Raw genomic sequence first — 23,541 nt, forward strand, 5'->3', positions numbered from 1 at the left:
GCCCAATACAATACCTGTCCATCCAACGCAAAAACACAGAGGTCCTTGAAACCAAAAAGCCACAGGCTGAACATAGCAAACTACAGCGTTTATGTATTATTTTAAAAGACGCAGTGAGGAAAAAACCATGCATTCTTGTGCCTTTCCCCGACATTAACGAACTTGCCTGCGAGTAGTAGAGAGTCAAGCCTCGCAGGATCTCATACGCTCTTCTCACCCCGACTGCAAAGTTCAATTTATCTTCCCCATGAGCTGTATATTGCAGAGCGCTTTTGCATGACCACTGCCAGCTGCTTTAATCCTGGCCTTGGTTACACTTACTCAGGCTAATTCAGCAGATCTAATTCAGTGATCATTTCAAGCTGCAGGGCCAAAGCCTTGAGCCTCCGGCCCGAGACAACTGGAGAGACCAATCTCACTGTTAAACTCTGATTATAAAACCCCCCCAAACATAACCAGACCTGCAACAAACATCAGCCGGCACACACAGGGCTATTGCTCAGGTGCACTGCGAATTCACCGATCCAGCTTAGTCTTGTTCACGCTATCATTTTAGTCCGACTTCAGTCAGTCAGCAGAACTGCAGTACAAACTGACAATGCCTTTACAAGCAGTGGAAGAATTATGCCACACGCACAGTATATAATGCAATGGCTATCAGCAATTACATATCAGATATGTAAAAAGAGGAATCGTTGGTCTTACCTCCCAGAACTTGCTGGAGAGCTGCACAAGGGAAGAGAAAGAGAGAAAAATAAATCAATCAGCAAAAGCAGAGACTGTTTTTTTAATTCAGACTAAAACTGAAGAGAAGAGCAGACCAAATGTCATTGCTGTTGATAGACTCACCTGGCAATTATTATTACATAAAGACTCACACAACATAACTTGCTGAGGTTTGAGGTTATGTCTGCTATTTAAATAAGTAAAGGTGGTTTGAATGTCAAATCTTACTGACTATTATGAGTTAATGGAAAACCAATTCGATGACAAATATTATGCAGCAAATAAAGCAAAGTATTATTATGAAAATATACTACTATAATATAATTGAATAAAAGCATGTAAAACTACTTGTAATCCCAAAAGCTTTTAAGTCACATTTACTCCCACATTGAAAATAGGACTGACATCATTGACAAAAATAAACAGTAAAATAAATGTCTTGGAGGACAGACAAGCAGTTGGAAAAATAAAAATGCTTTAAAGCATAAATTACATGTTTATGGGCATGTGGAATAATATATAATACTTCAGCAATGCAGTAAGTAGTTGGAAATGTTTTAGAAAAGCTCATAATTGCATCGCTGAGAAGTTTACAGTACTCTCAGTCAACCTATAACATGATCAGACTTTGTGCACCACTTGTTCGAATCATAAATCAAGTTACACATTCAAATTCTTTTGCCATCACTTCAGATATAGAAGACTGGATGATTGGACTCATGGGATAAGTTTCAGTGCCACTCTCTCAGAAACAATGATTACAGCTATAAACAATAGCTCATGAATCTACAGTAAAGTGAATTACTGTATTTAGTAGGGTTTAGTAGGATTTCAACAAAAGGTACTTCACAGTGGTACCTTAGAAATAATATGTTTGGTTCCTCAAAGAACAATTTACTCCAACCACTTATTTCTTTTTAATAGTCTAAAGAAATGTTATACTCTTTTGTTTTCATGGAACAATCCAGCTGAAAAGCGTTTTTCTATGGCAGGGGTCTTCAAACTGTCCACCTTTGGTGAAGGACCCCCTTCTGGAAATACATATCCATCTATATATTTGTATGTACGAAGAAACTGATGTTAGATACATTAGCGTGATATTCTTGTAATGTTGAATTTATTAACTGGAAGAGAAACATTTTCTATTTATTTTACTGCTTTGACATTTATAGTTAATAATTCATAGTTGAATTTTCATGACAGCTTAATAAAGAAAATTCTGCACCATATGCATGAAGGCAATATTATTTAAACACAGCTTTCTCAGAACACTATTAAATACATTTGAACACTTAAAAATGACATAGTAGTAATATTTTTTAATAATGTTTCAATTTACAATTTCTGGGAACCCCTTAAAACTTAAAAAACAATGTTTTATGGCATCGTGAAGCACCTTTATTTTTAAAAGTGTAGATCCTATAAGCTCCCTTACTGCTTCCTGGCTACACTGGAAAGATTATGGGTGTGATTTCAACAAACTAATGTATGCTGCAACTTACAGTAAATGCACTACTAGTCACTTTGAATAATCAAGGTTTTTTCTGCATAGAAATATTGGAGGAGGCTGCCTCCATCAAATTTCGTGCCGCCTCAGTCTCTCGCCGAAATGATGTTTGGAGTCTTACTGTCTTCACAAAAAACACTGCGTGTATTGTGTCAACATGCTGTTATGTGTAACTACAGTTGTGGCATTACGCTATAAAGTGGGTGTTGTTTCATTATCAGTCCAGTGAGGCGCTGAAGAGTTGCAGTACAAGAGCTAATATTTGAATATAGTTTGTTATCATCCTACGGAATATTCTGTGAAAATATAACAATATCTTAAATTTTGACTGAATAATACAAAAATCTTAGTGAAATTAATGCTTGAAATGAATCTTTGATTTTTGTTGTTTAAAAATCAATCCAAGCTCAATTTAAGCAACCAAAGTAGTCAAAAGCTTTAAAGGAATTATTAGGCTATGTCTTGTGGTCCGGATAGAATGAAGCAAAGGTTTTGGATCCGGAATGCGGTCGCCTGTTGAGGATGACTGCTATATAATATACACGACAAGAGGCAAGCGGCAAGGAATTCAACGAGACAAGGTAATCCGACCTAGCAAGGTAACAACAAGGCAACACAGCAAAACGATCTAGCACAGGACAGCAAACACAAGGGGAACTAACAAGGGGTGAATTAACACTGGGCAGGTGAGGGGAATGAAACACTGATGGGAAGCTAAACGAGGAAACGAGGTGGGCGGGGTCAAAGACGAGCTGGGAATGCATGACCATCGTAAACAAACAACAATCATGTGCTTCCAAACAAAACACGTGGGACTGTCATGACCCTGCCACAAGACTAGAAAATCATGACAAGGTGAGGCAGGATCATGACAGGCATAATGAAGTTTCCTACCACAGGGTGCACGTTTGTGTTGTAAAATGCTGCTTTCATAATTAGCTCACTAGGTTTGGAAAAGATCACAGACAAAAAGCAATTTGCAATCAAACATAAGCCTGAGGCAATGGCTGCAGAACCGAAATGGCCAGTATAGCCGTGGTCCTTCCTATTTTTACTTGCATTATTGTTTGTGATGTTACCTTGTTGATCCTATTTTCATTTTCATCTAACCAACATGAGCATATGTGGAGCTAATAGTAAGATTATGTGACAGAAAAGAAAGCTACTTTATAGTCAGCGTGGATATGGTTAACAACTCACACTTCTCTGATTTTATAAATACATTCCTCAAACTCCATACATCAAACTTCATTACAGCTTATAACAAGATTGCTGTGAATGCAGTAAATTCAGCGTGAAAATGAGACATCAAGTTAACTAAAAACAGGTAAATGTGTGCAATGTTCAGTTACATGCGATTGTTTCTCCCTACAGCAGTATATGAAGCATTGTCAACAACCGCATTTAACATCAAAGACAACATACAGCATCGGTCAAGTTTTTAGCATCACATGAAATGTTCCTTGTGATCTTTAAAACTTTTGATCTGAAGGAGACCGAAATATAGTTGTGCAAACATGTCGATTTCTATCATTATGAAATTAAAATATAATGGATGATTTAAAACGCATACGTTGAACCCCCTTTAATAAGTGATCTTAAGCTTTTGACTGAAATATTTGATATCATCAAAAATAATTTCTAATCAAACTTGGAAAATCTATAATAATGCCTCGTGGCTTTTGCATATATGATGCTCAATAAAAGTCAAGTTTTCCAAAAGGACATATGTGAATTTAATGGCGTAATTGAGACACAGGACAGACACGGGCGAGCACCAGGCCAGGCGAAGCATGATATAGTCTTTAGTGTGAAATAATGGGAGTCAGTGAAAAAGTCAAAGACTTGCAAGGTGGAGCTTGTGTGGAGCTGGATGGTCTGGTCGTGGAGGGTGAGTCAGATCATCGTTGCCATTGTGGTAATGAGAAAAAGTAGCTGTGAGCAGGGCTGTTTGCAGCTCTTAAAGGTGAAGGGCAATGATACTCGTTCTGCAGCGCTAATGAGAATGCACGTCTACGTCCATGTGGTTCTTATCTATTAAAAAAGCAAGCCATAGAAATGAACCGTACGCCCAATTAAAGAGGAATCTTTATGGATCCTATTTTGCCATCAGTTGTCATTATGCACCCATGGAGACGTACTAGCATATACAAGTGCACACAAGAGAAAGAGTGCTGATTTATTATCTGCTGACCCCATTTTCGACGCCAAAAAGGAATTCAGGTTTATTTCAGCATAGGTTTACCAGTTGAATTAGAACACGTCTCATATACGAATACACAATATAAACGCCCGTCTCTGAGCACATTAGCGTGCAAAGACAATGTTTGCAGGTGGAGTTAAAAGTACAACAAAAGCCAGGACAAAAGGCGACACAAAACCCACGGCGCAAATGCTGCTCGATTGCCTGAAGCGAGACAGTAAATCTCTTAATCACACTGTGTTTGTGGGAGCTGCTTGCTTGGCTCTGGATATCAGGCCATGCAAAACTGTCAGCCGCCCATAAATCACAAGGGCCGCTTTAACCTTTACAAGTGCTCTCCTCGGCTCCCTCAAATTGGTCACGGCAACAAAGTCCTGGAGAATTGTAATGAAATGAGCACGAGCGTGAGAGCTGACATGGTGACAGCGGCTGGAGCTTCTCAGACACGCCGTGGCTAAACGAGCACGCTAGGCTAACACCATGCGGGTTATTAGCATGATCTCATCCTGTCGGTTTGAAAAGTGGAGCGGCATGTAATCTGTCTCTATTTAGTGGAGTGATGCTAATCCCTTACTTGATCTGAATTGGGTCCTGCAGTGTGAACACAATTGTCAAATATGATGAAGCATCTTGGGTAGATGAAATACTGCACCTAATTCTAGACTTATTTAGAAAACGAATCTTTGCAAACAGCTACACATAGTATATAACAGGTTGTTGTTGATGTTTGGTCTGTAATGTTCATTTAACAAGGAAACCGAAATAAATTAACATCTCACCTGCATCACAGTCACTCACTAGCATCTAATTAACAACTCATTTCGCGTCGTTTTAGTAAAAGGTCTGTTTGGTCATCAGTTTCTACTGTATGTGTTAAAGCTGCAAATTAAGCACTGAAAAATGTACAAACAGAGAAATTGCAGTTTTCCTCTGGAGCATTCGGCTGGTTAGTGAGTGGCAGCTCATGGTACCAACACAGAGAGGCAGAAAATCAATTTTCCAAACTTTCACTTTCCCCACACCTCAGTGATCTAGAAGTCTCAGAAGTCTAACCTGAGTCTCTCGCTACCATCTAGAAACATCTCAATATACTCTCTTTATTCAAAGGGACATAAAAAAGTAAAAAGCATACCACAAATTAACGGCGAAAATGCTCTAAAATTTCAATTAAACCATCATTTAACAAAAAGAAATCACCAAAATATCTTTGTTTTTATAAATATTAACCCATGAAAAAATGGTCTGTACATGAACTTGGTGTGTTCATGTATGATGTTTGGTAACTAAATCGAAGAACGTCTTTCAGATGAGGAATAAATGTTTTGTCTTGTTTTTCAAATTCACTGAACTTCAATAAATATAGCGAACCCATGACAACATTTTGTGATGAAAGTCATAAAAATCACTAGCACACATTCGTCTCTTCGCTTGTGTCGCTGCAGTCTGACTTTGTTTTCGACTATAAGAAACTAAAAAATGCAAAGCCACAGGCAAAGCAGAAAATGCACTTGAGTGCACAGGAACGGGATTTGGGGCGTCGTTCCGAGGTCTAAAAGCAAATCTGACAAGCTCCAACAAGCTTCTTTTATTAAACAAAGGAAGCAAATGCAAGCAATATATCTAACACAAAGATCCTTTTTCCACTGAGAGGGAGAGCTGGCATTTATTGTGACCTTGCAAAGACTCGGTGCAAAAAATCAGGAGGTGTGTAGACTGATCTTGTGGACCTGTGATAACACATTGTTCAAGGGATGGAGGAAAATGAAATGAACAGGAATCATGAGGGACGACACCAAGTGGAAATGTTTTTCATTAATTTTCATCAATTGGTGTTTCTTTACTGACATGAAATAAAAAATTCAATGATTTAATTTAATAAAAATAAGAGAGAACCTTTAACATTTCGGTTCCTGTTTTCCAATGCATATTACACCAACAAGCATTAATCATTGTGATAAAGAGCTATTACTGGTTAACTATAGATGAGCTTTAAAGGAAACATTCAGCTTTAACCTGTAACATTTACATTTATGCATTTGGCAGACACTTTAATCCAAAGCAAGAGTGCATTCAAGCTGTACATTTTATCAGTATGTGTGTTTCCTGGAAATCGAGCGCATGAGATGACAGAATACTCTACCAGTTGTGCTGAAGGGGAAAAGAAGATTCCAAAAATGTACCCAAGCTCTCACTAGGACAGTACCCTTTAATATGTCCTAACATTTCTCATTTAGGTTGAGATATGTATATATTGGTACCAATATGTACATTTAAGGTACTAAAATGCACTCTTCAGGTGTACTTTTTTAAAGGGAAGTGACAGCTAGGGCACATATTTTAACCAGTTTTTTCTGACAGTGAACAACACTAAACAAACAACGAGAGAGAACACAAAAGCAACAAGGCTCTTAAAAATTATGAAAATGTCTACTACAAATTGCACTTCTCATTGTTTTTATGAGTTACTGCCGCCAAACTAAAAAATATAAACACAAACATCCCTTTAAAATAAACAGCATTGAGACTTGTCAGAGTAGGAACAAATGGGCTGTGATTTCACAAGAATCACGAAAAAAAGACATTGACTTTCAATGCTTACACCATTCCAGGGTATCTAGTGGTCAGTTAATGGGACAGTTCACCAACAAATGACAAATCTGTCACTCCCCTTCTTGTCATTTTAAACCTGTATGACTTTCTATCATCTGCAGAACACAAAAGAAGATACTGTATGTTGAAGAATGTACTCAAAACAACGCCAGTTCTCATTCACTTTTGTACAGACACACAACCAGTGCAAGTCAATGGGCACCATCAAAATATCTGTAGAAGAAAGAAAGTCATGCAGGTGTGAAGCGGAGGATAAGTGAACGATCATTTTTGGGTGAACTATCCCTTTAAAACTCTTTCGCAGGATTTTGCATTAAAACCGGTTGTGCAAAAGTGGCTCAAGTGTTTAAAGAATTCACCCTTGAGTGTGTTGCGTTGCAAATGGCCCCGGTGCACAAATGGACAAGGCAGCTAAAAAGGTACTTTTCTAATTATTTGCTGAATTGTTGCCTAGCGCGCGAGCCATTATTTGACTTCTTGTGTTCTCTGCCAAGCACGACAAACTACGGCGCTGATTACCGCACAAGCGGTTGCTGGCAGAAACACGCGAGCCCTTAGACGGGTGAACGATAGCTAACCTCGCACGCCTGCGCTTTGGCCCCACAAGAATTTCAAAACGGAAAGACAGCAGCAGATGCCCGACGGAGAAGAAAACACAGGCGCGCTGATGTCCTTGGCACACACTTCTCGCCGTTGTTGAGGGCACCATGGACTAATTTGTATTGATAAAAAAAACTGACTCCCAAGTCTGCATTATTTAAACAATGGTAGTGAACGGCCTTGCTCTCATAGTCTAGTCTAGTTCCCTGCACACTTAAAAGAACATCGCTGTGAACTGAGTCCCTCCCGCCAAGCAGAGACACCACAGAAGGGATGGAATCCAATAGTTCATGAAAAGCTTTGATGCACACTGGACACATTCACAGCATTGCTCTTCGTTTTGTTAAAACAGCCAGACTATAGTCGTGGGCGGTATGACCAACAACTCATACCAAAATAATACTATAATTTTACAATATGGTTTGTTTTTCCTGGAAATTCAACCACAAAACGGCTTCTATATCACATAACGTACACTAGTAAGATGTTTGCCTTCATTACAAAATAAGCTACATGTTATATAACACTTGAGCTAAAAACTAATTACAAGCCTTATTTGGATGAGTCACATTCAGAATTGTTGTAAAACAGCTGACATGTGAACAGTTCATGAACACATCCAATAATAAATGTGCCAAGTTGTGATGTTGCTTGGCAACCGTAAACAACCTACACTGAGCAGCGTGGCAGGATGACTCAAATTTAAATTGCTCCCATTATAATCAAGGAAGCTGTCTCTACCGGATTCATCCATCTGAGACAGTTTGAAGAGTAGACTATAGTTTTGGTGTCAGGTTCTTAAATCAGCCAAAATGATACTGTGGTTTAAAAGACAAAGCAGAATTTACACACATTTGTACTGTCGCAAGGTATATAAAAACCTTCTTAGCCATTTGAAAAAAACACAAATTCAGCTCTGGCCCTTTTTTTACCTGATTTTAAGAGTGCCCTACCCACATATGTTGGAGTACATTGATAAAAGTGGTCGCATTTCACAGAAAACCCTCTCAATTTTAAGGATGTGACTAGTATTCTGTTCTGAACATTATTCGTATGATTTTCACAGGGGATGTATGTTTCAACTGGTTTTGGCATGACGAAATAAGACCTTATTATATAGTTTTATCTAACATAAATGTAGAATTGATGGGACTAGTAAAAAATCTTCAGGTTCTTAGCTTTCAAAAGATATAAATGTTTCTAGTTTTGTGCTAATACAACACAATGTTGATGTACATTAAAAGGGAAACTTCTGCCATGAATTACTCACCCTCAAATCGTTCAACAACCCTATGACATCCATTCATCTTTTGTGTTCAACAGAACAAAAAAAGATACAATCCTTTTTCCTACTATGGTAGTCTATCATGTCCCAAAAATGTAAATTGCTAACATTTTTACCTTTCTTTACTTGAAAAAAGAAAGTTCCTCAAATCAGAAATTGAAAGAGGTTTGGAACAACTTGAGGGATTTTTGGTGAGAGTATCCCTTTAAATGATGACGAAATAGAAACTTGAAGATTTTGCTTAAATCCTATAAAACAAACCTAGAAATCTCACATGCTTTGAGAGTTTCAGATGAGACTTCATCAACGTCTCAAACTATGCTCAGAACAGCACGCTAGTCTTTAATCAAAAGTCGATGCTAATTTGTAAAGTTAATATGATCCGGATTCATTTTACAGCCCTTCCTGTGCATCAACAATTGCCTCATCTGTGTTTATTTTTATATCTCCATAGTTATATTAAGAAAAACACCTGCAGCACAGTCGATACTTAAACGAAACATTACTGAGAACTCCATTAAGTCTCACAGAATAAAAAGAATAAAAAATGTATCCGGGCACCACAGAGCCCCAACACACTATACAAACAATACAAGTAAAAGCTTTTCTTATGTGAAAGCATATCAAAGCACCCAGATAATGAGGAACACTTGGGCCTGCGTGTGTGTGTTTATGCTTATGTACCTTTTAAAGTGGCAACGGTATTGATTTAAAGAGCTCCCGTCAGACCTGCCTTAATGCTGTATACAGTGCCAGAACACTTGCCATACAGCATCTGACCAGCACTGCAGTTTTCATCCGCTTCTCTCATGTTAGAAGTAGACCTCATTAGCACGGCTGATGCGGATGCAAAAGAAAAGATGCACACACAGAAGAAAGACGGGCTGCTGATATATTGCTTTGGCCTAGATTTCCATTCTGGTGAGGGCAGCCTTAATTGATACTGACGGCCCCTTAGCTTTAAGGGTAAATGGCGTCAAAATTTCACATTGGAGGCTTAACAAGGCCACTGCGATGGAGACCACTTGCCTCCCCGAGTCTAACCATACTGTTAAATATGAAAGGACGTGCGTGTAATTAACCGCCACTGTTTGATGAGTCTCGTCTAATTCCTCTGAGGATTTACAACATCAATACTTAAAGAAATAATAATTACACTCTGACTCGCAATTATCTATGCATTCTCTTTATTAATATTCAAACGGCCCTTTCTGTTTGATATGCAAGTCACGCGTTCGACGGCTAATCCCTGGAGTGCCGGCAAAGACTTAAGGTGTGAGAAAACCACTTGTTCCCTTTAAAATTGTCCTTTGCCTGCGTCAAATCCAATTTGCCCTATCAACTTTCAATATGAATTATTTGCTGTTCCTGCTGTCTGGCGACTCTCTTCTTTTGAAGCTCCGGAATGTTTCATCTCAATTCTGAGTGTGCTCGCCGGTTTCTGCCCTCCGTCGCGCCGCCGCATCCTATGTGCGAAGGGCCAACGCCCCGCCGACTCTGCGGTGGGTGACCAGAGACTGCATTAGGTAAAAAGCCAAGCGTGAGCTGCCACTGTCTCTCTCCTCACTTCCTGTTTAATTAGAGGGAGAAACAGGCCAAATGTATTTTCTGTATGAAGTCATGCAGATTTGGCCTCGGGTTTAACGCTCGCCACCGTACGACAGGCTGTGACTTCTCTGAATGGCTCAGACGTCGCTGAGTGGCCCTAATTAGTCTACATATGTCACCTAGATCTGTTTCTATGGCGAATCGCTGTCCCGTGCTCCAACACATGCCGTGTTTTCATCAAATTAGTGGGGGAAGATGGTACATATGTAGAAAAATGGTACGCCGCTATAATTACAGCTGCACAATTCAGCTAGTTCAGCCTTTCGATGCTGCAGGTCTATAAAGCAAGGCGTGATATTGTGCTACAAACCACAAATGAAATGCTCGAATATGATTTATTGGTGCTTTCTGTTTGGTTTTCTGTAATAATGGAGCTAATATATTAAAGATGTCTTATGGAGATAGGGTTGACATGAATATATGACTTATTGCTTGTGCAGGTAGAGAGAGATAATACGTCAGGTTTTGCTGTATCGTTCAACTTTATATCTGTATATTTTAACTTATTGCAAAAGTTGATTTCATTTCGCTCTGCGATATCATGGAGGCTCAATATAAACGCAAAAAGAAACCGGTCGGCGCGAGCCTGATATCAAGATACAAGTAATGTGCCGGCCTCAGCTTACAGTCTCATGTGCTTTCATGGCTTTTTATTTTATGAGATATTGATTCTTTATTTACAGTGACCGTACAAATAAATGGTTTCTTTAAACAGCAGTACACATGCAAACCCTCTGAACCTGATCTAATGAGATCTGTGTCCAAACTCATTAGCTGTCAATTCTCAAGCCCTTTTAAGGCTAAATGCACTCTAAAACACCCTCTTAGTACGTTGTGCATTAGCATGACTGTATCACCCAATTGTCCTAAAAGTATTAACATTCTTCTGCAGGTGGTTTCCAAATGTTATGATTTTAGCAGTCAGACTGTGGTTTAAGTGCAATGGAAGACAATAAGAGAAAAACACACAAGCAAATGATTAGAAAAAGGCACGCCAGATCAGCTAATGGTTAATAATTCCCATTTCCAGTGCCCTTACATTTTTTACTTAAGAGCAAACATTTAACCTTGACTGCTCAGTGCATTATCCACTACCTTATTTGCATAGAAGAACATCTATACTGTGTGAAGGCCCATCATCTTGCTTACCTTCACTGCAGTATTTCCCTTTGTAGCCAGTATTAGAGCAATCGCACAGCACCTCGCTTTCTTGAATCGAGCAGCGTCCTCCGTTACTGCATGGATTTTGTTTGGTACACAGATATTCCAGATCGTTCTTCACCCCTTGGCTGTCCAGGAGGACAGGAGGAGTCTCCCCTAACTTAAGGTTGGCGATCAGACCTCGGAATGGCGGCTCGTATTTGACCGTGCTGGACGTGAGGGCTGAGAGACGAACGTCCGGCGGAATGCCACCCACATATAAATCGCTGGCTACCATCATCTCCCTACGTTTGGACTTCACTTCCGCCATCTTGGACTCCCCGTCCATCACCAGAACGGTCTCGCGATAGTTCCTCGTGAGCAGGATGCGGTGCCAGCGCTCGTCGTTGACGTGCGTCTCCATGTGCAACGAGGCCGGCTCGCCGCAGTGGATGGCGAAGCGCAACTGCAAGCGACCGTTGTTGATCAGTAGCTCCAGGAAATCGCAGTTACCGCCGTCGTCCATGTACAGCACCACCGCCTTGCTGATGTTGGTCTTCATGGTGAAGCTCAGCTCTCCGGTGGCACCCGCTTGCCACGGCCCGTAGCGGACCCACTGACCCGGCAGCCCGTCGAACTCCAGGGCTGAGGTCAGCGAGACGGCCACGATCAGCCCCGCCAAGACCGAGCCCGCCGACAACCCTGCACTGCACCTCCACTTTCGCATCATCATCTTCCGAGCGTGCTCCTAATCCTTCTTTTCAAATGTTCCGTTTCTCTTAATCCACAGCTAAAGAGAGATTTATTTCCAGTCTGGAGTATTAATTTATCCGGCTTTTTTGAAAATAGCGTTGCAGATATAGTAAGGTCCCAGTTTTTCAAAACCCCGCAGTATTTAAGAGTTTCTTTTCACTTGAATCTCCATCTTGATTCTCCTCCGAGCATCTCCATTGAGGAATACTTCTAGAATCCAAGAAAAAAACCTCACACGGTACTTAGTGCTTTGAAATCTAAAACTGTGCTAAAAATCTGGTTGACTCGACATGTTAAAAGACCGATTTATGCATCTCACCCTCTGGTTAAAGTAGGATTAGAGCTGCGGTTGTATTTAGCTTTTTGTGGGTAGTAGGTCAAATACATGATTTCCTTTTCCCCAGAAAACCTCAGCTCCTCCAGAGAGGTAAGTCCGCATTCCACTGAACAAGCGATGAGTCGAACAGCCGCTGTCGGAGATCCTTTATTGAAGAGGCATCTGAAAGTCAAAAAGAGACAGAGTGTTAATTCATGACCACAAACCCGACGCTCACTAATATCTTGTTTCAAACTTGCGCACGCCACAAACTGCCAAATATCTGCGTCTTAAATCGCATCAAAGATCAATCGTTTATGAGCTTTTATTGCACATTTCCATTACCAGGCCAGTTTGATCACAAAATAAAAATGTGGGCGTGTGATTCCCCCAGCTTGGATTCTTTGAGGATAATGAAATCAATCTTTAATGCACTTTGCACTGTAACAGACTGGGCTACTTGACAGTTTCCCTCATTCGCTTTGCAAATTTGCTGGTTCACAGATGAATATTCACAAACCGGCTCGCAGCTAGTATTTTAAACAGCTCCGAGCCCCCTGAAGCCTTCTCAGTCAATCAACGCCTCTTTCCTGCCCCATATAGCGACTAAGAGTATAACTGCTTTGGTGCGGCAACCTACTAGAGAGACAGACACATGTAAAAGTGGCATCACCAGAGTATCATCATATTCGTTCTGCATGCGGAGGAATGCCACAGAGAACCTCTCAGCCCTGAACTCTCCGGTCTCATCATCAACCGTAAACAGAGGTGCTTTAGTGGTGGAAGCGGTGACACTTAAACAATATGCACTCCGAACGCATGGAAAAGTTCATTTGATCGCAGAAAACACAAGCTTAATTTCCCATTTGCTTCTAATTCATCACTGTGAATGTGCACAAAAGGCCTTTGCAAAACAGCCTATCGAAACCTTGGAGGAAAAAATTGGGGGGAAACAAAGGCATCTTTAGGGTCATTTTCTGCAAGTAGAGTTAAAGAAAGGTTTATAAAAGATGAAGATTGATACAATTTGAAAGTACTTAAAAGGCTAACAGCAGTACTGGATCTCTTTAAATTCTTAAAAAGCTCTTGTGACAGATTAGTTCTCTTATGTTTGTCAAAGGATTAGCGACTAAATTTCATAATGGCAGATCCATACAGCACTGTGCAATAATGTGCTCACATGGGAGGGAGAGCAGAAATATGAAGCATAATTGGAATGAAAAGTAGTTCAATTTAGATCAAATTGGCACTCAATCCTTTGCTGTTCCAAATATATCGGCCATGTAATTCAGTTTTAACGTGGCAGACAGACTGCTCTGCACGAGGAAGGATCATTTCTTACCGCCGTATGCATTGCTCTGAATTGACAGTGTCTTTATTGTCTAAGTAACAAAAACCACTGTGGGCGACATAAATGTAGTGTATCTCAAAAACACATCATGTCACGTTATATCAGCACACCCCAGCGTGTCTCGGGTGTGTGCCGTTCTCATTTGTAAGTGAATAGATGCACTCTAGGTAAATGTATGCATGCTTTTAACGGGCTTGGTAAACCGGTTGGAAATCCAAACAGAAACTGTTTCTCTAGTTCTCGCAGTGCGGTCATCGTCATTAAGGTCATTATCTGCCCTTGAGCATGATGCGTGACTACAACACAGTGCATAACAATGAAGAGAGCAGGAAAGGCAGCCCTGACAAACAATTTGGTGTATTTGTGCGCTATCCTGACAGTTAGCGAATCCTCCCTTGCAATTTACTCCCTAGCAATGTTTTACCGTAGACTTAAAGCGCTCGATACTTACAGATGAAAGCCCAGTTCCCAGGTCAACGTGCTATCTGAGCTACCAACCAAATAGAATTAGCCATGCTTTCTGCTCCTACATTGGCTGGTAATGGACAGCATAAGGATGCACTGAGGGCACTTTAGGGAGGGAGTCCGTGGTGCGAATGTACAATTAGCACATACGCAACAAAACGCCCCCTGAATACATGAGCGTCTTTTGTCGAGTTTATATTTAAAGCTCACACTTGAATTACTGCATTCATATTCAATTAACCATTGCGGTTCTGCCTCGCATTACTTCCTCTTGATGTGTCTTTTAATTAGCCAAATCAAATCTACTTGATTAAAAAGTGTCCTCCCCCTCCACCTACACTCGAGAAATGGTGGTTCCAGAATAATCTGCCCTTTTTGGTTGTTGCTGAATAGTATGGAGAACTGTGGTAAGCAGATACGTCTTATGGTGATGAAATGAAGGGTTCGGTGCTCTCATAACCCCAATGGGTCACCAAGTCGACGAACAACTAACTGGTCTATTGGTGAAACGGTTTATCTACATTCTATATTATGTGTTTTATGTGCTCAAGTTTTGTTTTTATCAGCATTTCTGTATGTTTGTATCGTGGAAATTCTGTTGAATTCCAACAAAAACAGACCACAGGAATGACATTAAGCAACACAACAATAATGTCAAAGACTGAGAGAATGCCAAGAGAGAAGAGACATGAAAGCTGTAAAATAAAAACCAGGCTTAATCAATCCATCCTTATATTAATTTGTGAACTGATTCGTAAAAACAAAGTTATTATATTCAAGCTATCCATTTTATCATTGGGAAACATACCCAGGAGCATACTAATAAAATGCGATACTAATCAAATAAACTTGCTTATTTAATTATTTTAATAAATACCACAATTTAAAAATAGTAAAATTAATGGTTGATTATAATATACACATATATACAAGAATGTACACATTATACAATTAATATATAATAAATTAATGTATCATTTTTAGAGTTGATGATTCAAAAACATGATGTGTAAATGTAAAAAAAAGTCAATCCAAAACCCCTTTATTTCATTTCACTACACTGTGCTATGTTAAGCTGTTTCTCAACACATAAAACACCCTCCGAGAAACATATTTGATCATTTACTTGAATGCATTTATCTATCTATAATTTATGCCGCATGAACTTGGAAAATATGTATTTTTGAACATCCCTACTCCACATGAGGTGAGAATACTGAGATATGCAACTAGCCAGAAGAAAGATGTCAGTTTGCAAATATGGCACATAGGCTGCTGTCCTTTTAGCACCACAGATAGAAGCCAGCAAACATCAGCACCACGGACAGCACACTGACCCACCATCAGTGAGAGCTCCAGGCTTGGATGCAAGATCAGTAGAGCGGCATAGGATACAGCTGAAATCCTATTTAAACAGAAGCGTGTGAGGCTCAGAGGGAAAGAGCTATGAGCTTAAAGTCCCAGATGATTGGGCTAACTCAACCTGTCTGTGATGGAAGGGGGGTTCAAAGCCAGAGCGGGCATAGACTAGCAAACTCTTTAACATGGTTTCTGTAATCTAACACCAACCGGACAGCTGCTCCAACCCATCTTTGTGGAAAACCTGCCTTTTCACTTTGAAGTCACGTTGGAGGTGGGAATACATCATAGGTTTGGGATATGGCTGGCTCGTAGCTACTGAAGTGTTTATTTTCTTATCTTTCAGAGAATAGCAGCGAATAGGCCTGCTAATTATGTGGAGAATTCGGGTCTTATTAAAGCTCAGTGCCTTTGTTTTAATATTGTGTGGTGGTAAACACACTCTGCAAACATCAGTAGTTATCATCAACATGCAAAGCAAGGAGAACAAGTGTTTAAAATATGCGCAGCAGAAAACTGTGTCTATGAAAGCTAGACGGAAAAATGTAAAAAGATATACTTTCGTTTATTTACACTCTCAGGGTGCTTTTGACAGTCGACTTGAACACAATCACAGAGACTCGAGGATTGTCAAGGGAAAATCATGGACGAATGTGATCTTCATAAGAATTCGTAAATAGGTTCTTCTTAATGTAGCTGGAAGAGTGCGCCTTTTCTGTGAATACAGAGGGAAGCTGGTGATTCCACTGGAGTGCAGCAGGAGATGTAACGCCCCATTAAAAACATGTGTATGTGTAAATGTGGGACGGATGGGAGGAGGAGAGAGGAGAAAGGAGGGGGTGGATGGAGAAAAGGTGGCATAGCTCTGCACTAAAGTCCCTGGAGGCACAACTAACATGTACGATAAAACGTGAAGAAAATCCGACAGTTAATCAAAAACAGCTTTAATTGCACAGGTGCCCGAAATGTTTACGACCTTTTCATGCATTTAATGCGACAAACGCAGATGCTGCTGAGAACAGTCGTGACATTTCGGGACTCGGCAAGTGTGAATGACAAAATAATCAAGAAGAATCTCGCGGAATGTGGAGGAGGGAACGAAGGTAGGTGGAGCCATTTTGATAGACGCGTGCCTCTGCTCCAACGACAGCTGCGGAGTCCACTCAGTGACAAATTGTCAAGCACATAATCGCAGGGTAAAACACACAAGATCTAATTACCGCACATTGTCTGAGTTTCCCCTTCATTCGATCTTGCAGGTGCCAGAAATAATTGCCGTGTCTGAAAAGCAAAGAGTAGGCAAAGGCAAAACGGAAAAATGCGCTTTCCTGTCTTTAGCTCTGGCTGAGGGTAATGGAATATGCATCACTTAGACCACGAAGAGGCAACTGTTGTTTTAAAACCCCTCCAGTAAGAAACTATTGAGCTGTGAGGGTACCACAAGTATGCATGCGTTTGTGTTTTTCTGGCATATTGCGGAGTAGGCAAAAAACGCAGCTTGGAATATCTGCTGTGTCATTGCGTTATCTGATTTGCCATTCTGTCTGTTTTTCCAGCAAGCCTCAGTGGTTTGGGAGTTTAGTGACAGTTAGAACGGGGGTGGTCATGATGTTGCGTGCCGGGAGAGGAAGTGAAAGGAATGGAGGGGAATGGAGGACACTGTCCTGGCTGGGTGGATGGAGAAGCCCTGGAGACCCGGGTATGATGTACTGCTGTGCAGAGCAGTGAGAGAGTGAAGAAGTCAGGGCGTAGCAGATACAGCATGTACGCCTGCAGTCCTGCAGGACCGTCTCATTTGTTTGCAATCAATGCTAGTGTCCAAAGGGAGGTCTGTCCTAACGGAAATAAATAAAGATGCATTCATGTTGAGGATGATATGGCACAATGCAGATCTACAGTGTGAAAAACAAACAGAAACTTTTGTTTCATGATTATTTTACAAAAGCTCTAAGGAGAAATTGTCATGTTTTTACATATATACATACAGTTAAAACGTGTACCATTTAAAGCCTCAATCAAATCAAGATTGAAGGTGTTGGCATATATTGTAGATGTCATTGTACTCATTGTCTTTCTCATCCGGGACAGTTAACAATATAAATAAAATGATGACTCATCCTGCACTACACAGATTTGAACCAATCAAATGCTCTTTTGAAAAGAAAATGTCCCTCTCACTAACGGCACCTGTAACTGACTAGTAGCAAATAGTTGTAGCTAACGCCCATCATCTATGTAAATAAACAGAGACTCAACCATCTGGGGCCCGTTTCAATAAGGAAGTTCAACCAACACCGAGTTAAAATCTGAACTCTGAGTTGATTTACTCAGAGAATCGCTACTCTGAGTTTTCAGTTTCAGAACAGCTGATTTGAGTTAGTTCAATCAACCCTGAGTAAGTTCACTCTAGGTTACGCACGTGCAGCATGGCGATGAAAAGCCATCATCAATTGAGTGAAGATAGCACGATTCACCATGGCAACGGCACGTGACAAAAAGCGCTCTGTTTATTTCTCGCCAATCGAATTGAAGGTACTGTTACAAGCGTAAGGTGAATATTAAGAAAAAAAGAGCAACACAGCCACAGCAGCAAAAGAAGAGAGTTGGTATGGGAGAAAAGTGCTTCACTTGTTAATGCGCCAGTTTATATGTCAATCACTTTTATATTTATTTTGTTGAAACTGTGAAAATGCGAATTATATTTTACTCTCTCGCTCTCATGTAGGTGCTATCCTTCTGCAATAAAAAGATCTTGGCAGCAGCTGAATATGAAATATACGACGGCGTCGTAAAAAAAAAAAAACATTTCGAGAATAAAGTCGAAATGTTACGAGAATAAAGTCGAAATATAAAGTCAAAATGTTACGAGAATAAAGTCGAAATGTTACGAGAATAAAGTCGAAATGTTACGAGAATAAAGTCGAAATATAAAGTCAAAATGTTACGAGAATAAAGTCGAAATGTTACGAGAATAAACTCGTAATATTTTGAGAAAAATAACAGAATTTCTAGAAACAATGGATGTGGAGGATTTGGTTAAATCCTACTTTAGATTATGATTTAGCAATAAGGAAATTCTTTGTCTTTTGGCGCATCATCACGGAGTTATAATCAGTAAAAGGACACTGCAGCGGTTATGTAGGAAACTGAATTTATTCAGAAGAAAAAATCTGACATGAACTACGAATTAACTCACTGATTCAGATGACGTGCTCAAACATAACTTCAACTCTTAAACTACAACTTTCACGAAAATAAAATACGTATTACGACGAGTTTATTCTCGTAACATTTCGACTTTATTCTCGTAATATTGAATTTATTTTATTTTTAACGTGCCACTAAAACGCCGTCGTAGAAATACAATAACATCATTTATTCAGGAAAGTTTAAAGAAATAAAATGGTCTTGCTAGTAAGATGCCTGATTGCGAAATGTTAAATATACTTCTTAAACTGGCCATAAAAGTTAAGATAAAACGTCCAAACGGGGCCTCACAATTCTCTCCCGACATAAATATAATTCTCTGCGAATTAATGCAGCTTCCTCTTCTATGGGTTCCTAAATAAACAAACATGCTATTTTAAGTTCTGTGTGACAAAATAGAGCGCGATTAGGAACACGAATCAATAAACAAATGACGTATGCAATTTCAACACCGCTCGCGCTTCGAAAAGGGGGCGGAGATTATAACAAACCCTGGGTTTGCGGAATAAAAGCTGCTCCCGACCAGGTTAGGTTCACGGAGTAGGTTACTCTGGTTACTCTCTCGGAGTATAAGATACCTCGATTTCTGAAATGGGCTTGACTTACTCCGCGGTCGCGGGTTTGACATACCTCGCGTTCTGAAACCAAAAACCCTGAGTATTCCGTTTTCTGGGGTTGACTTACTCTGAGTTTGCACTTACCCTGCTTTCTGAAACGGGCCCCAGGTGCCCCGCATAAGTTTCAAAAGATAAAGACGTCAACACAGTATACAAAACTGCTCATCAAGTGAATTAATGATGTCTTTAACAAACCAGCAAGAGAGCACAACAGTAGGGTTCCGGAAGGAAAATAGTTTTTTTAATGATAATCGACAAACATTTTAAGGCAAAGTTGTAATTTTGTTAGTCATAATATCAGAGCTGGTTGACTTAATTCACAGCTTTTAACTTTTCAGTGATGAATTTTCTGATATCCTCATGGAGAAAACAAATAAACACAGAACAAGCAGGTGGCCACTGTTTGCGCTCCACTGCGATGCATGTGTCATTCTCTGGTGAATCTTGTCTGGCGGTTAATGGACACGAATGAACCTCTCTATTTCTAATTCAATCTATATATATCCTCAGCGCGATGTGATGGATGACAGGTGTGAACCGGGGCGGCCCTCAAACAGAATCAAATGTAAAGGAAATCAATACGCTGAGAATCAACAACAGTGAATGAGGGGTGACAGTCTTTAGTTAAGCTCTTCAGATGCCTGCGACTGATGCTTCTCTCTCGGCCCACGCAATTCCAGAACAACAAACTTGCTCTGCTCATCCCTGTTTTTTTACGCTAACCACCTGTGACAACTATGACACAAGCAGTCACATTAGCGTACCACTTCGGTTTGTATCCTGTGCAATTTACCTTCTTCTGTGTATACCGAAGTGACACGGCGGCATTATTTTCCCCTCCGCGCACAAAGCCATGTATGTGTTCATGAAAAAACACGCACACAAACCGTGCGCCCAAACCTCTGATGTCACTGCAATTGATAACATCTGTCTGACAAAAGCATGAGAAGAGAAATCACATGCGATGTGTGCTTCAGCTTATATCAGTAAAAAAACTATATGACACGAATTACATTTAGTAGCTAAACCAGATCTGACGGGTGGAATTGCTTGAGCCACTTTAAACCCACCCACCCACCCCTGTTAACACCCCATATGCCACTGGGTCTTTAAGATCCTAGATCCATTTTAGGGCTGCATGCCTCCGGCTGTACCCAGGACCCGGCACCCTATCTCTGGACTTAGTGGAAGTGGATAAACCCTGAAGCAGTGGTGAATGAAAGAGTCATGCAGAGGCGGATGGAGCCCAGGAGAGCAATTGTACACTCTCTAGACACAAATGTGCTGATACAGGCCATTCGATGGTCATACAGATGCTGACATACATACAGAAATAAGCACAAATCGGTGATGGAGAACTATACAGACGTACAACGCAGAAAGACTGAAAAGACACATTACACAACCGAAAGCAGACTGAAAACTAGGGTTGAAATATGGATGCCAACTTGTTAAATGTTAAAGCCAAAAATTCTGTCATAATTTACTCATCCGCTTGTCATTTCAAACCTTTACGGCTTTCTTTCTTCTGCAGAACACAATAGAAGATATTTTGAAGAACGTTGGTAACCGATGAGCCCCGGCACCTATTCACTTCTATTGTACGGACACAAAACCAATGCAAGTGAATGGGTGCCAGTAAACAACATTCTTCAGAATATCTTCTTTAAGAAAGTCATTCAAGTTTGAAATGACAAGACAGTGAGTAAGTTTTGACAGAATTTTCATTTTGGGGTGATCTAGCACTTTAATTTAACCATCAATAACATTTTAAACACGAAATGCAAATCACTTAACACATTAAAGGCATATTCTTAAGAAATGACACTAATGGTATTTTCATCCTTATACATTGTGAGACAGCTATACGGTATGTGAATACATTTTATCTGTGTTAAGCATAAATCAACTAGTTTTTCAATTCATTCAAGTTCCTATTCAGACGTCCTTCTAATATAAAAAATAAATAACTAGGGCAGGGTGATTTTCATTATGTTTGGTTCCGATTAATGCTTCCAGAACGTCTGCCTTTCTGAGCTGATGCAGAACATTTCACTGACAGGTTTCCTGTTAGTGATTCTACAGGGACACAGCAAAAGAAATGATGTTTTAGCTGAGTTTACAGTCTGAATTCAAAAACAAAATTGAACACACAAAGTAATACCCAAAAAATTAACAGGAAGACATCTTTCTTTAGATTTTCTATCATGATTTTACTGGTAGTATGCAACAGCAAACATGCAGCACAACCAGTGTCATTTGATTTGAAGAATGTGGGTAACTGAACATTGACAATAATTCATTTCAATTGCACAGACACAAAACAATTGCAAGTCAATAGGTTAGGCCATTGTTTGTTTACCAATACCAACATTCTTCAAAAGGTCTTCTTTAGTGTTCTGCAGAAGAAAGAAAGTCATACAGTTTGAAGTGAGTCAATTATGACATTATTTTCATTTTTGGGTGAACTATCCCTTTAACTTTAGTATTTTGTAGTGTATAGATAAAGGTTTACTCCACCCAAAAATGAAAATTCTGGTTGTTTCAAATCTGTATAAAAGTCTTTGTTCTGTCGAATGCAAAGAAAGACATTTGGATGAATGTTAGACATTTTCTCTTCAGTTTTTTTTTATTCTGTTAAAAAAAAATTAGATATCTTGAGGAATTTAGGAAAACAAACAGTTCTGAGCACCTTTGAAAACCAATCTAATTTTTCCTACTATATGACCTACAATGATGTCCCAGAAGTGAAAATGACTAACATTCTTCCAAATATATTTCATACAAGTAAGAAATGACATGAGGGTGAGTAAATGATGACAGAAATAACATTTTAGGGTGAACTATCCCTTTAATCCAATAACAAAAAAACAAGAATTTAGAAAGAAAAAAGCTAAGAGAGATGACTACAGAATAAAAGCTTTATTAAAATACAACATGGTGGCTTAATTCTACAAGTATTGTTTGCAGAGAGGCAGGAATATGGAACACACACGCGCACACACACACACACACACACACACAAGCATTGTGAATAGATAGCAGTACACACATTCAGTGCATAAAGTCAGAGCAGATGACAGTGACTAATGGCCATAGATGGGATGGGCCCAAGCTTTCGGGAGCAATGCCATGCGTGATTAATCAAAACACTGCATATGTAAGGAAATCTTCATAGCCACAATGCATGACCATCTATAGAGATTTATGCCATACACCATGAGTTCAGAGAGCAGGGTTAACGCCAAAAAAACAAATGCCATATTTTAAAGGGAAACCCAATGGGGAAAACTAAACAAAAAAGACAATCGATTTGTCAGAGACAAATCACCTTCGAACTGTGTCCGATCAGAGACAGAACGTAGAGGCGAGGGTCCATCAAACACTGCATTTAAATTAGGGGTTCAAAATGACAACGCAATATCAAGCGCGAGACACCAAACAAGGATTAAGGCGTATCCCAAATCCAATTGGATTATAGCAACAAGAATAAAATTGAAAATAGGGAAAGAAAATAAAAGGCACAACTTCTATCCAGTATCCAATTGTTCAACTAATAGAAAATGGAGAGGACTAGAAGCGTGGACGAAAACCTAATCTTACTAATAAGCAACTTTAGAGGCACATCAATGAATAAAAAATGATAAAAAAAATAAGGAAGGTGTCCTATTCATTGAGTGCAGGAGCATGAAATTAATAGGACATTAGCCTGAATGAAAACTAACTTTCATAAAACAGTTCAGCAGGAGGAAACAAAGGGACATGCATGACGGAGAAAACAATGGAGGATGGTG

The 23,541-nt window shown here is 39.7% G+C and overlaps 1 protein-coding gene across 11 annotated transcripts in view; it reads right to left on the reverse strand.

Annotated features, from left to right (window-relative positions):
* nrxn2a (neurexin 2a) overlaps window positions 1–23,541 on the reverse strand; it is a 286,021-nt gene that overhangs the window by 234,590 nt on the left and 27,890 nt on the right. For 6 of the 11 annotated variants that reach the window (XM_056730656.1, XM_056730658.1, XM_056730664.1 and 3 more), the window contains exons 2-3: window positions 11,689–12,931; window positions 706–726 (exon numbers count right to left, since the gene is read on the reverse strand). In XM_056730656.1, the coding sequence (XP_056586634.1) occupies window positions 706–726; window positions 11,689–12,412 (745 nt within the window). In that variant the 5' untranslated portion in view covers window positions 12,413–12,931. The remainder of the gene's footprint in view (window positions 1–705; window positions 727–11,688; window positions 12,932–23,541) is intronic. The other 5 variants (XM_056730667.1, XM_056730663.1, XM_056730666.1 and 2 more) reach the window with 2 other exon arrangements.

The sequence above is a fragment of the Triplophysa dalaica genome, chromosome 19, assembly GCF_015846415.1.
Source record: "Triplophysa dalaica isolate WHDGS20190420 chromosome 19, ASM1584641v1, whole genome shotgun sequence".
Taxonomy (NCBI): Eukaryota; Metazoa; Chordata; class Actinopteri; order Cypriniformes; family Nemacheilidae; genus Triplophysa; species Triplophysa dalaica.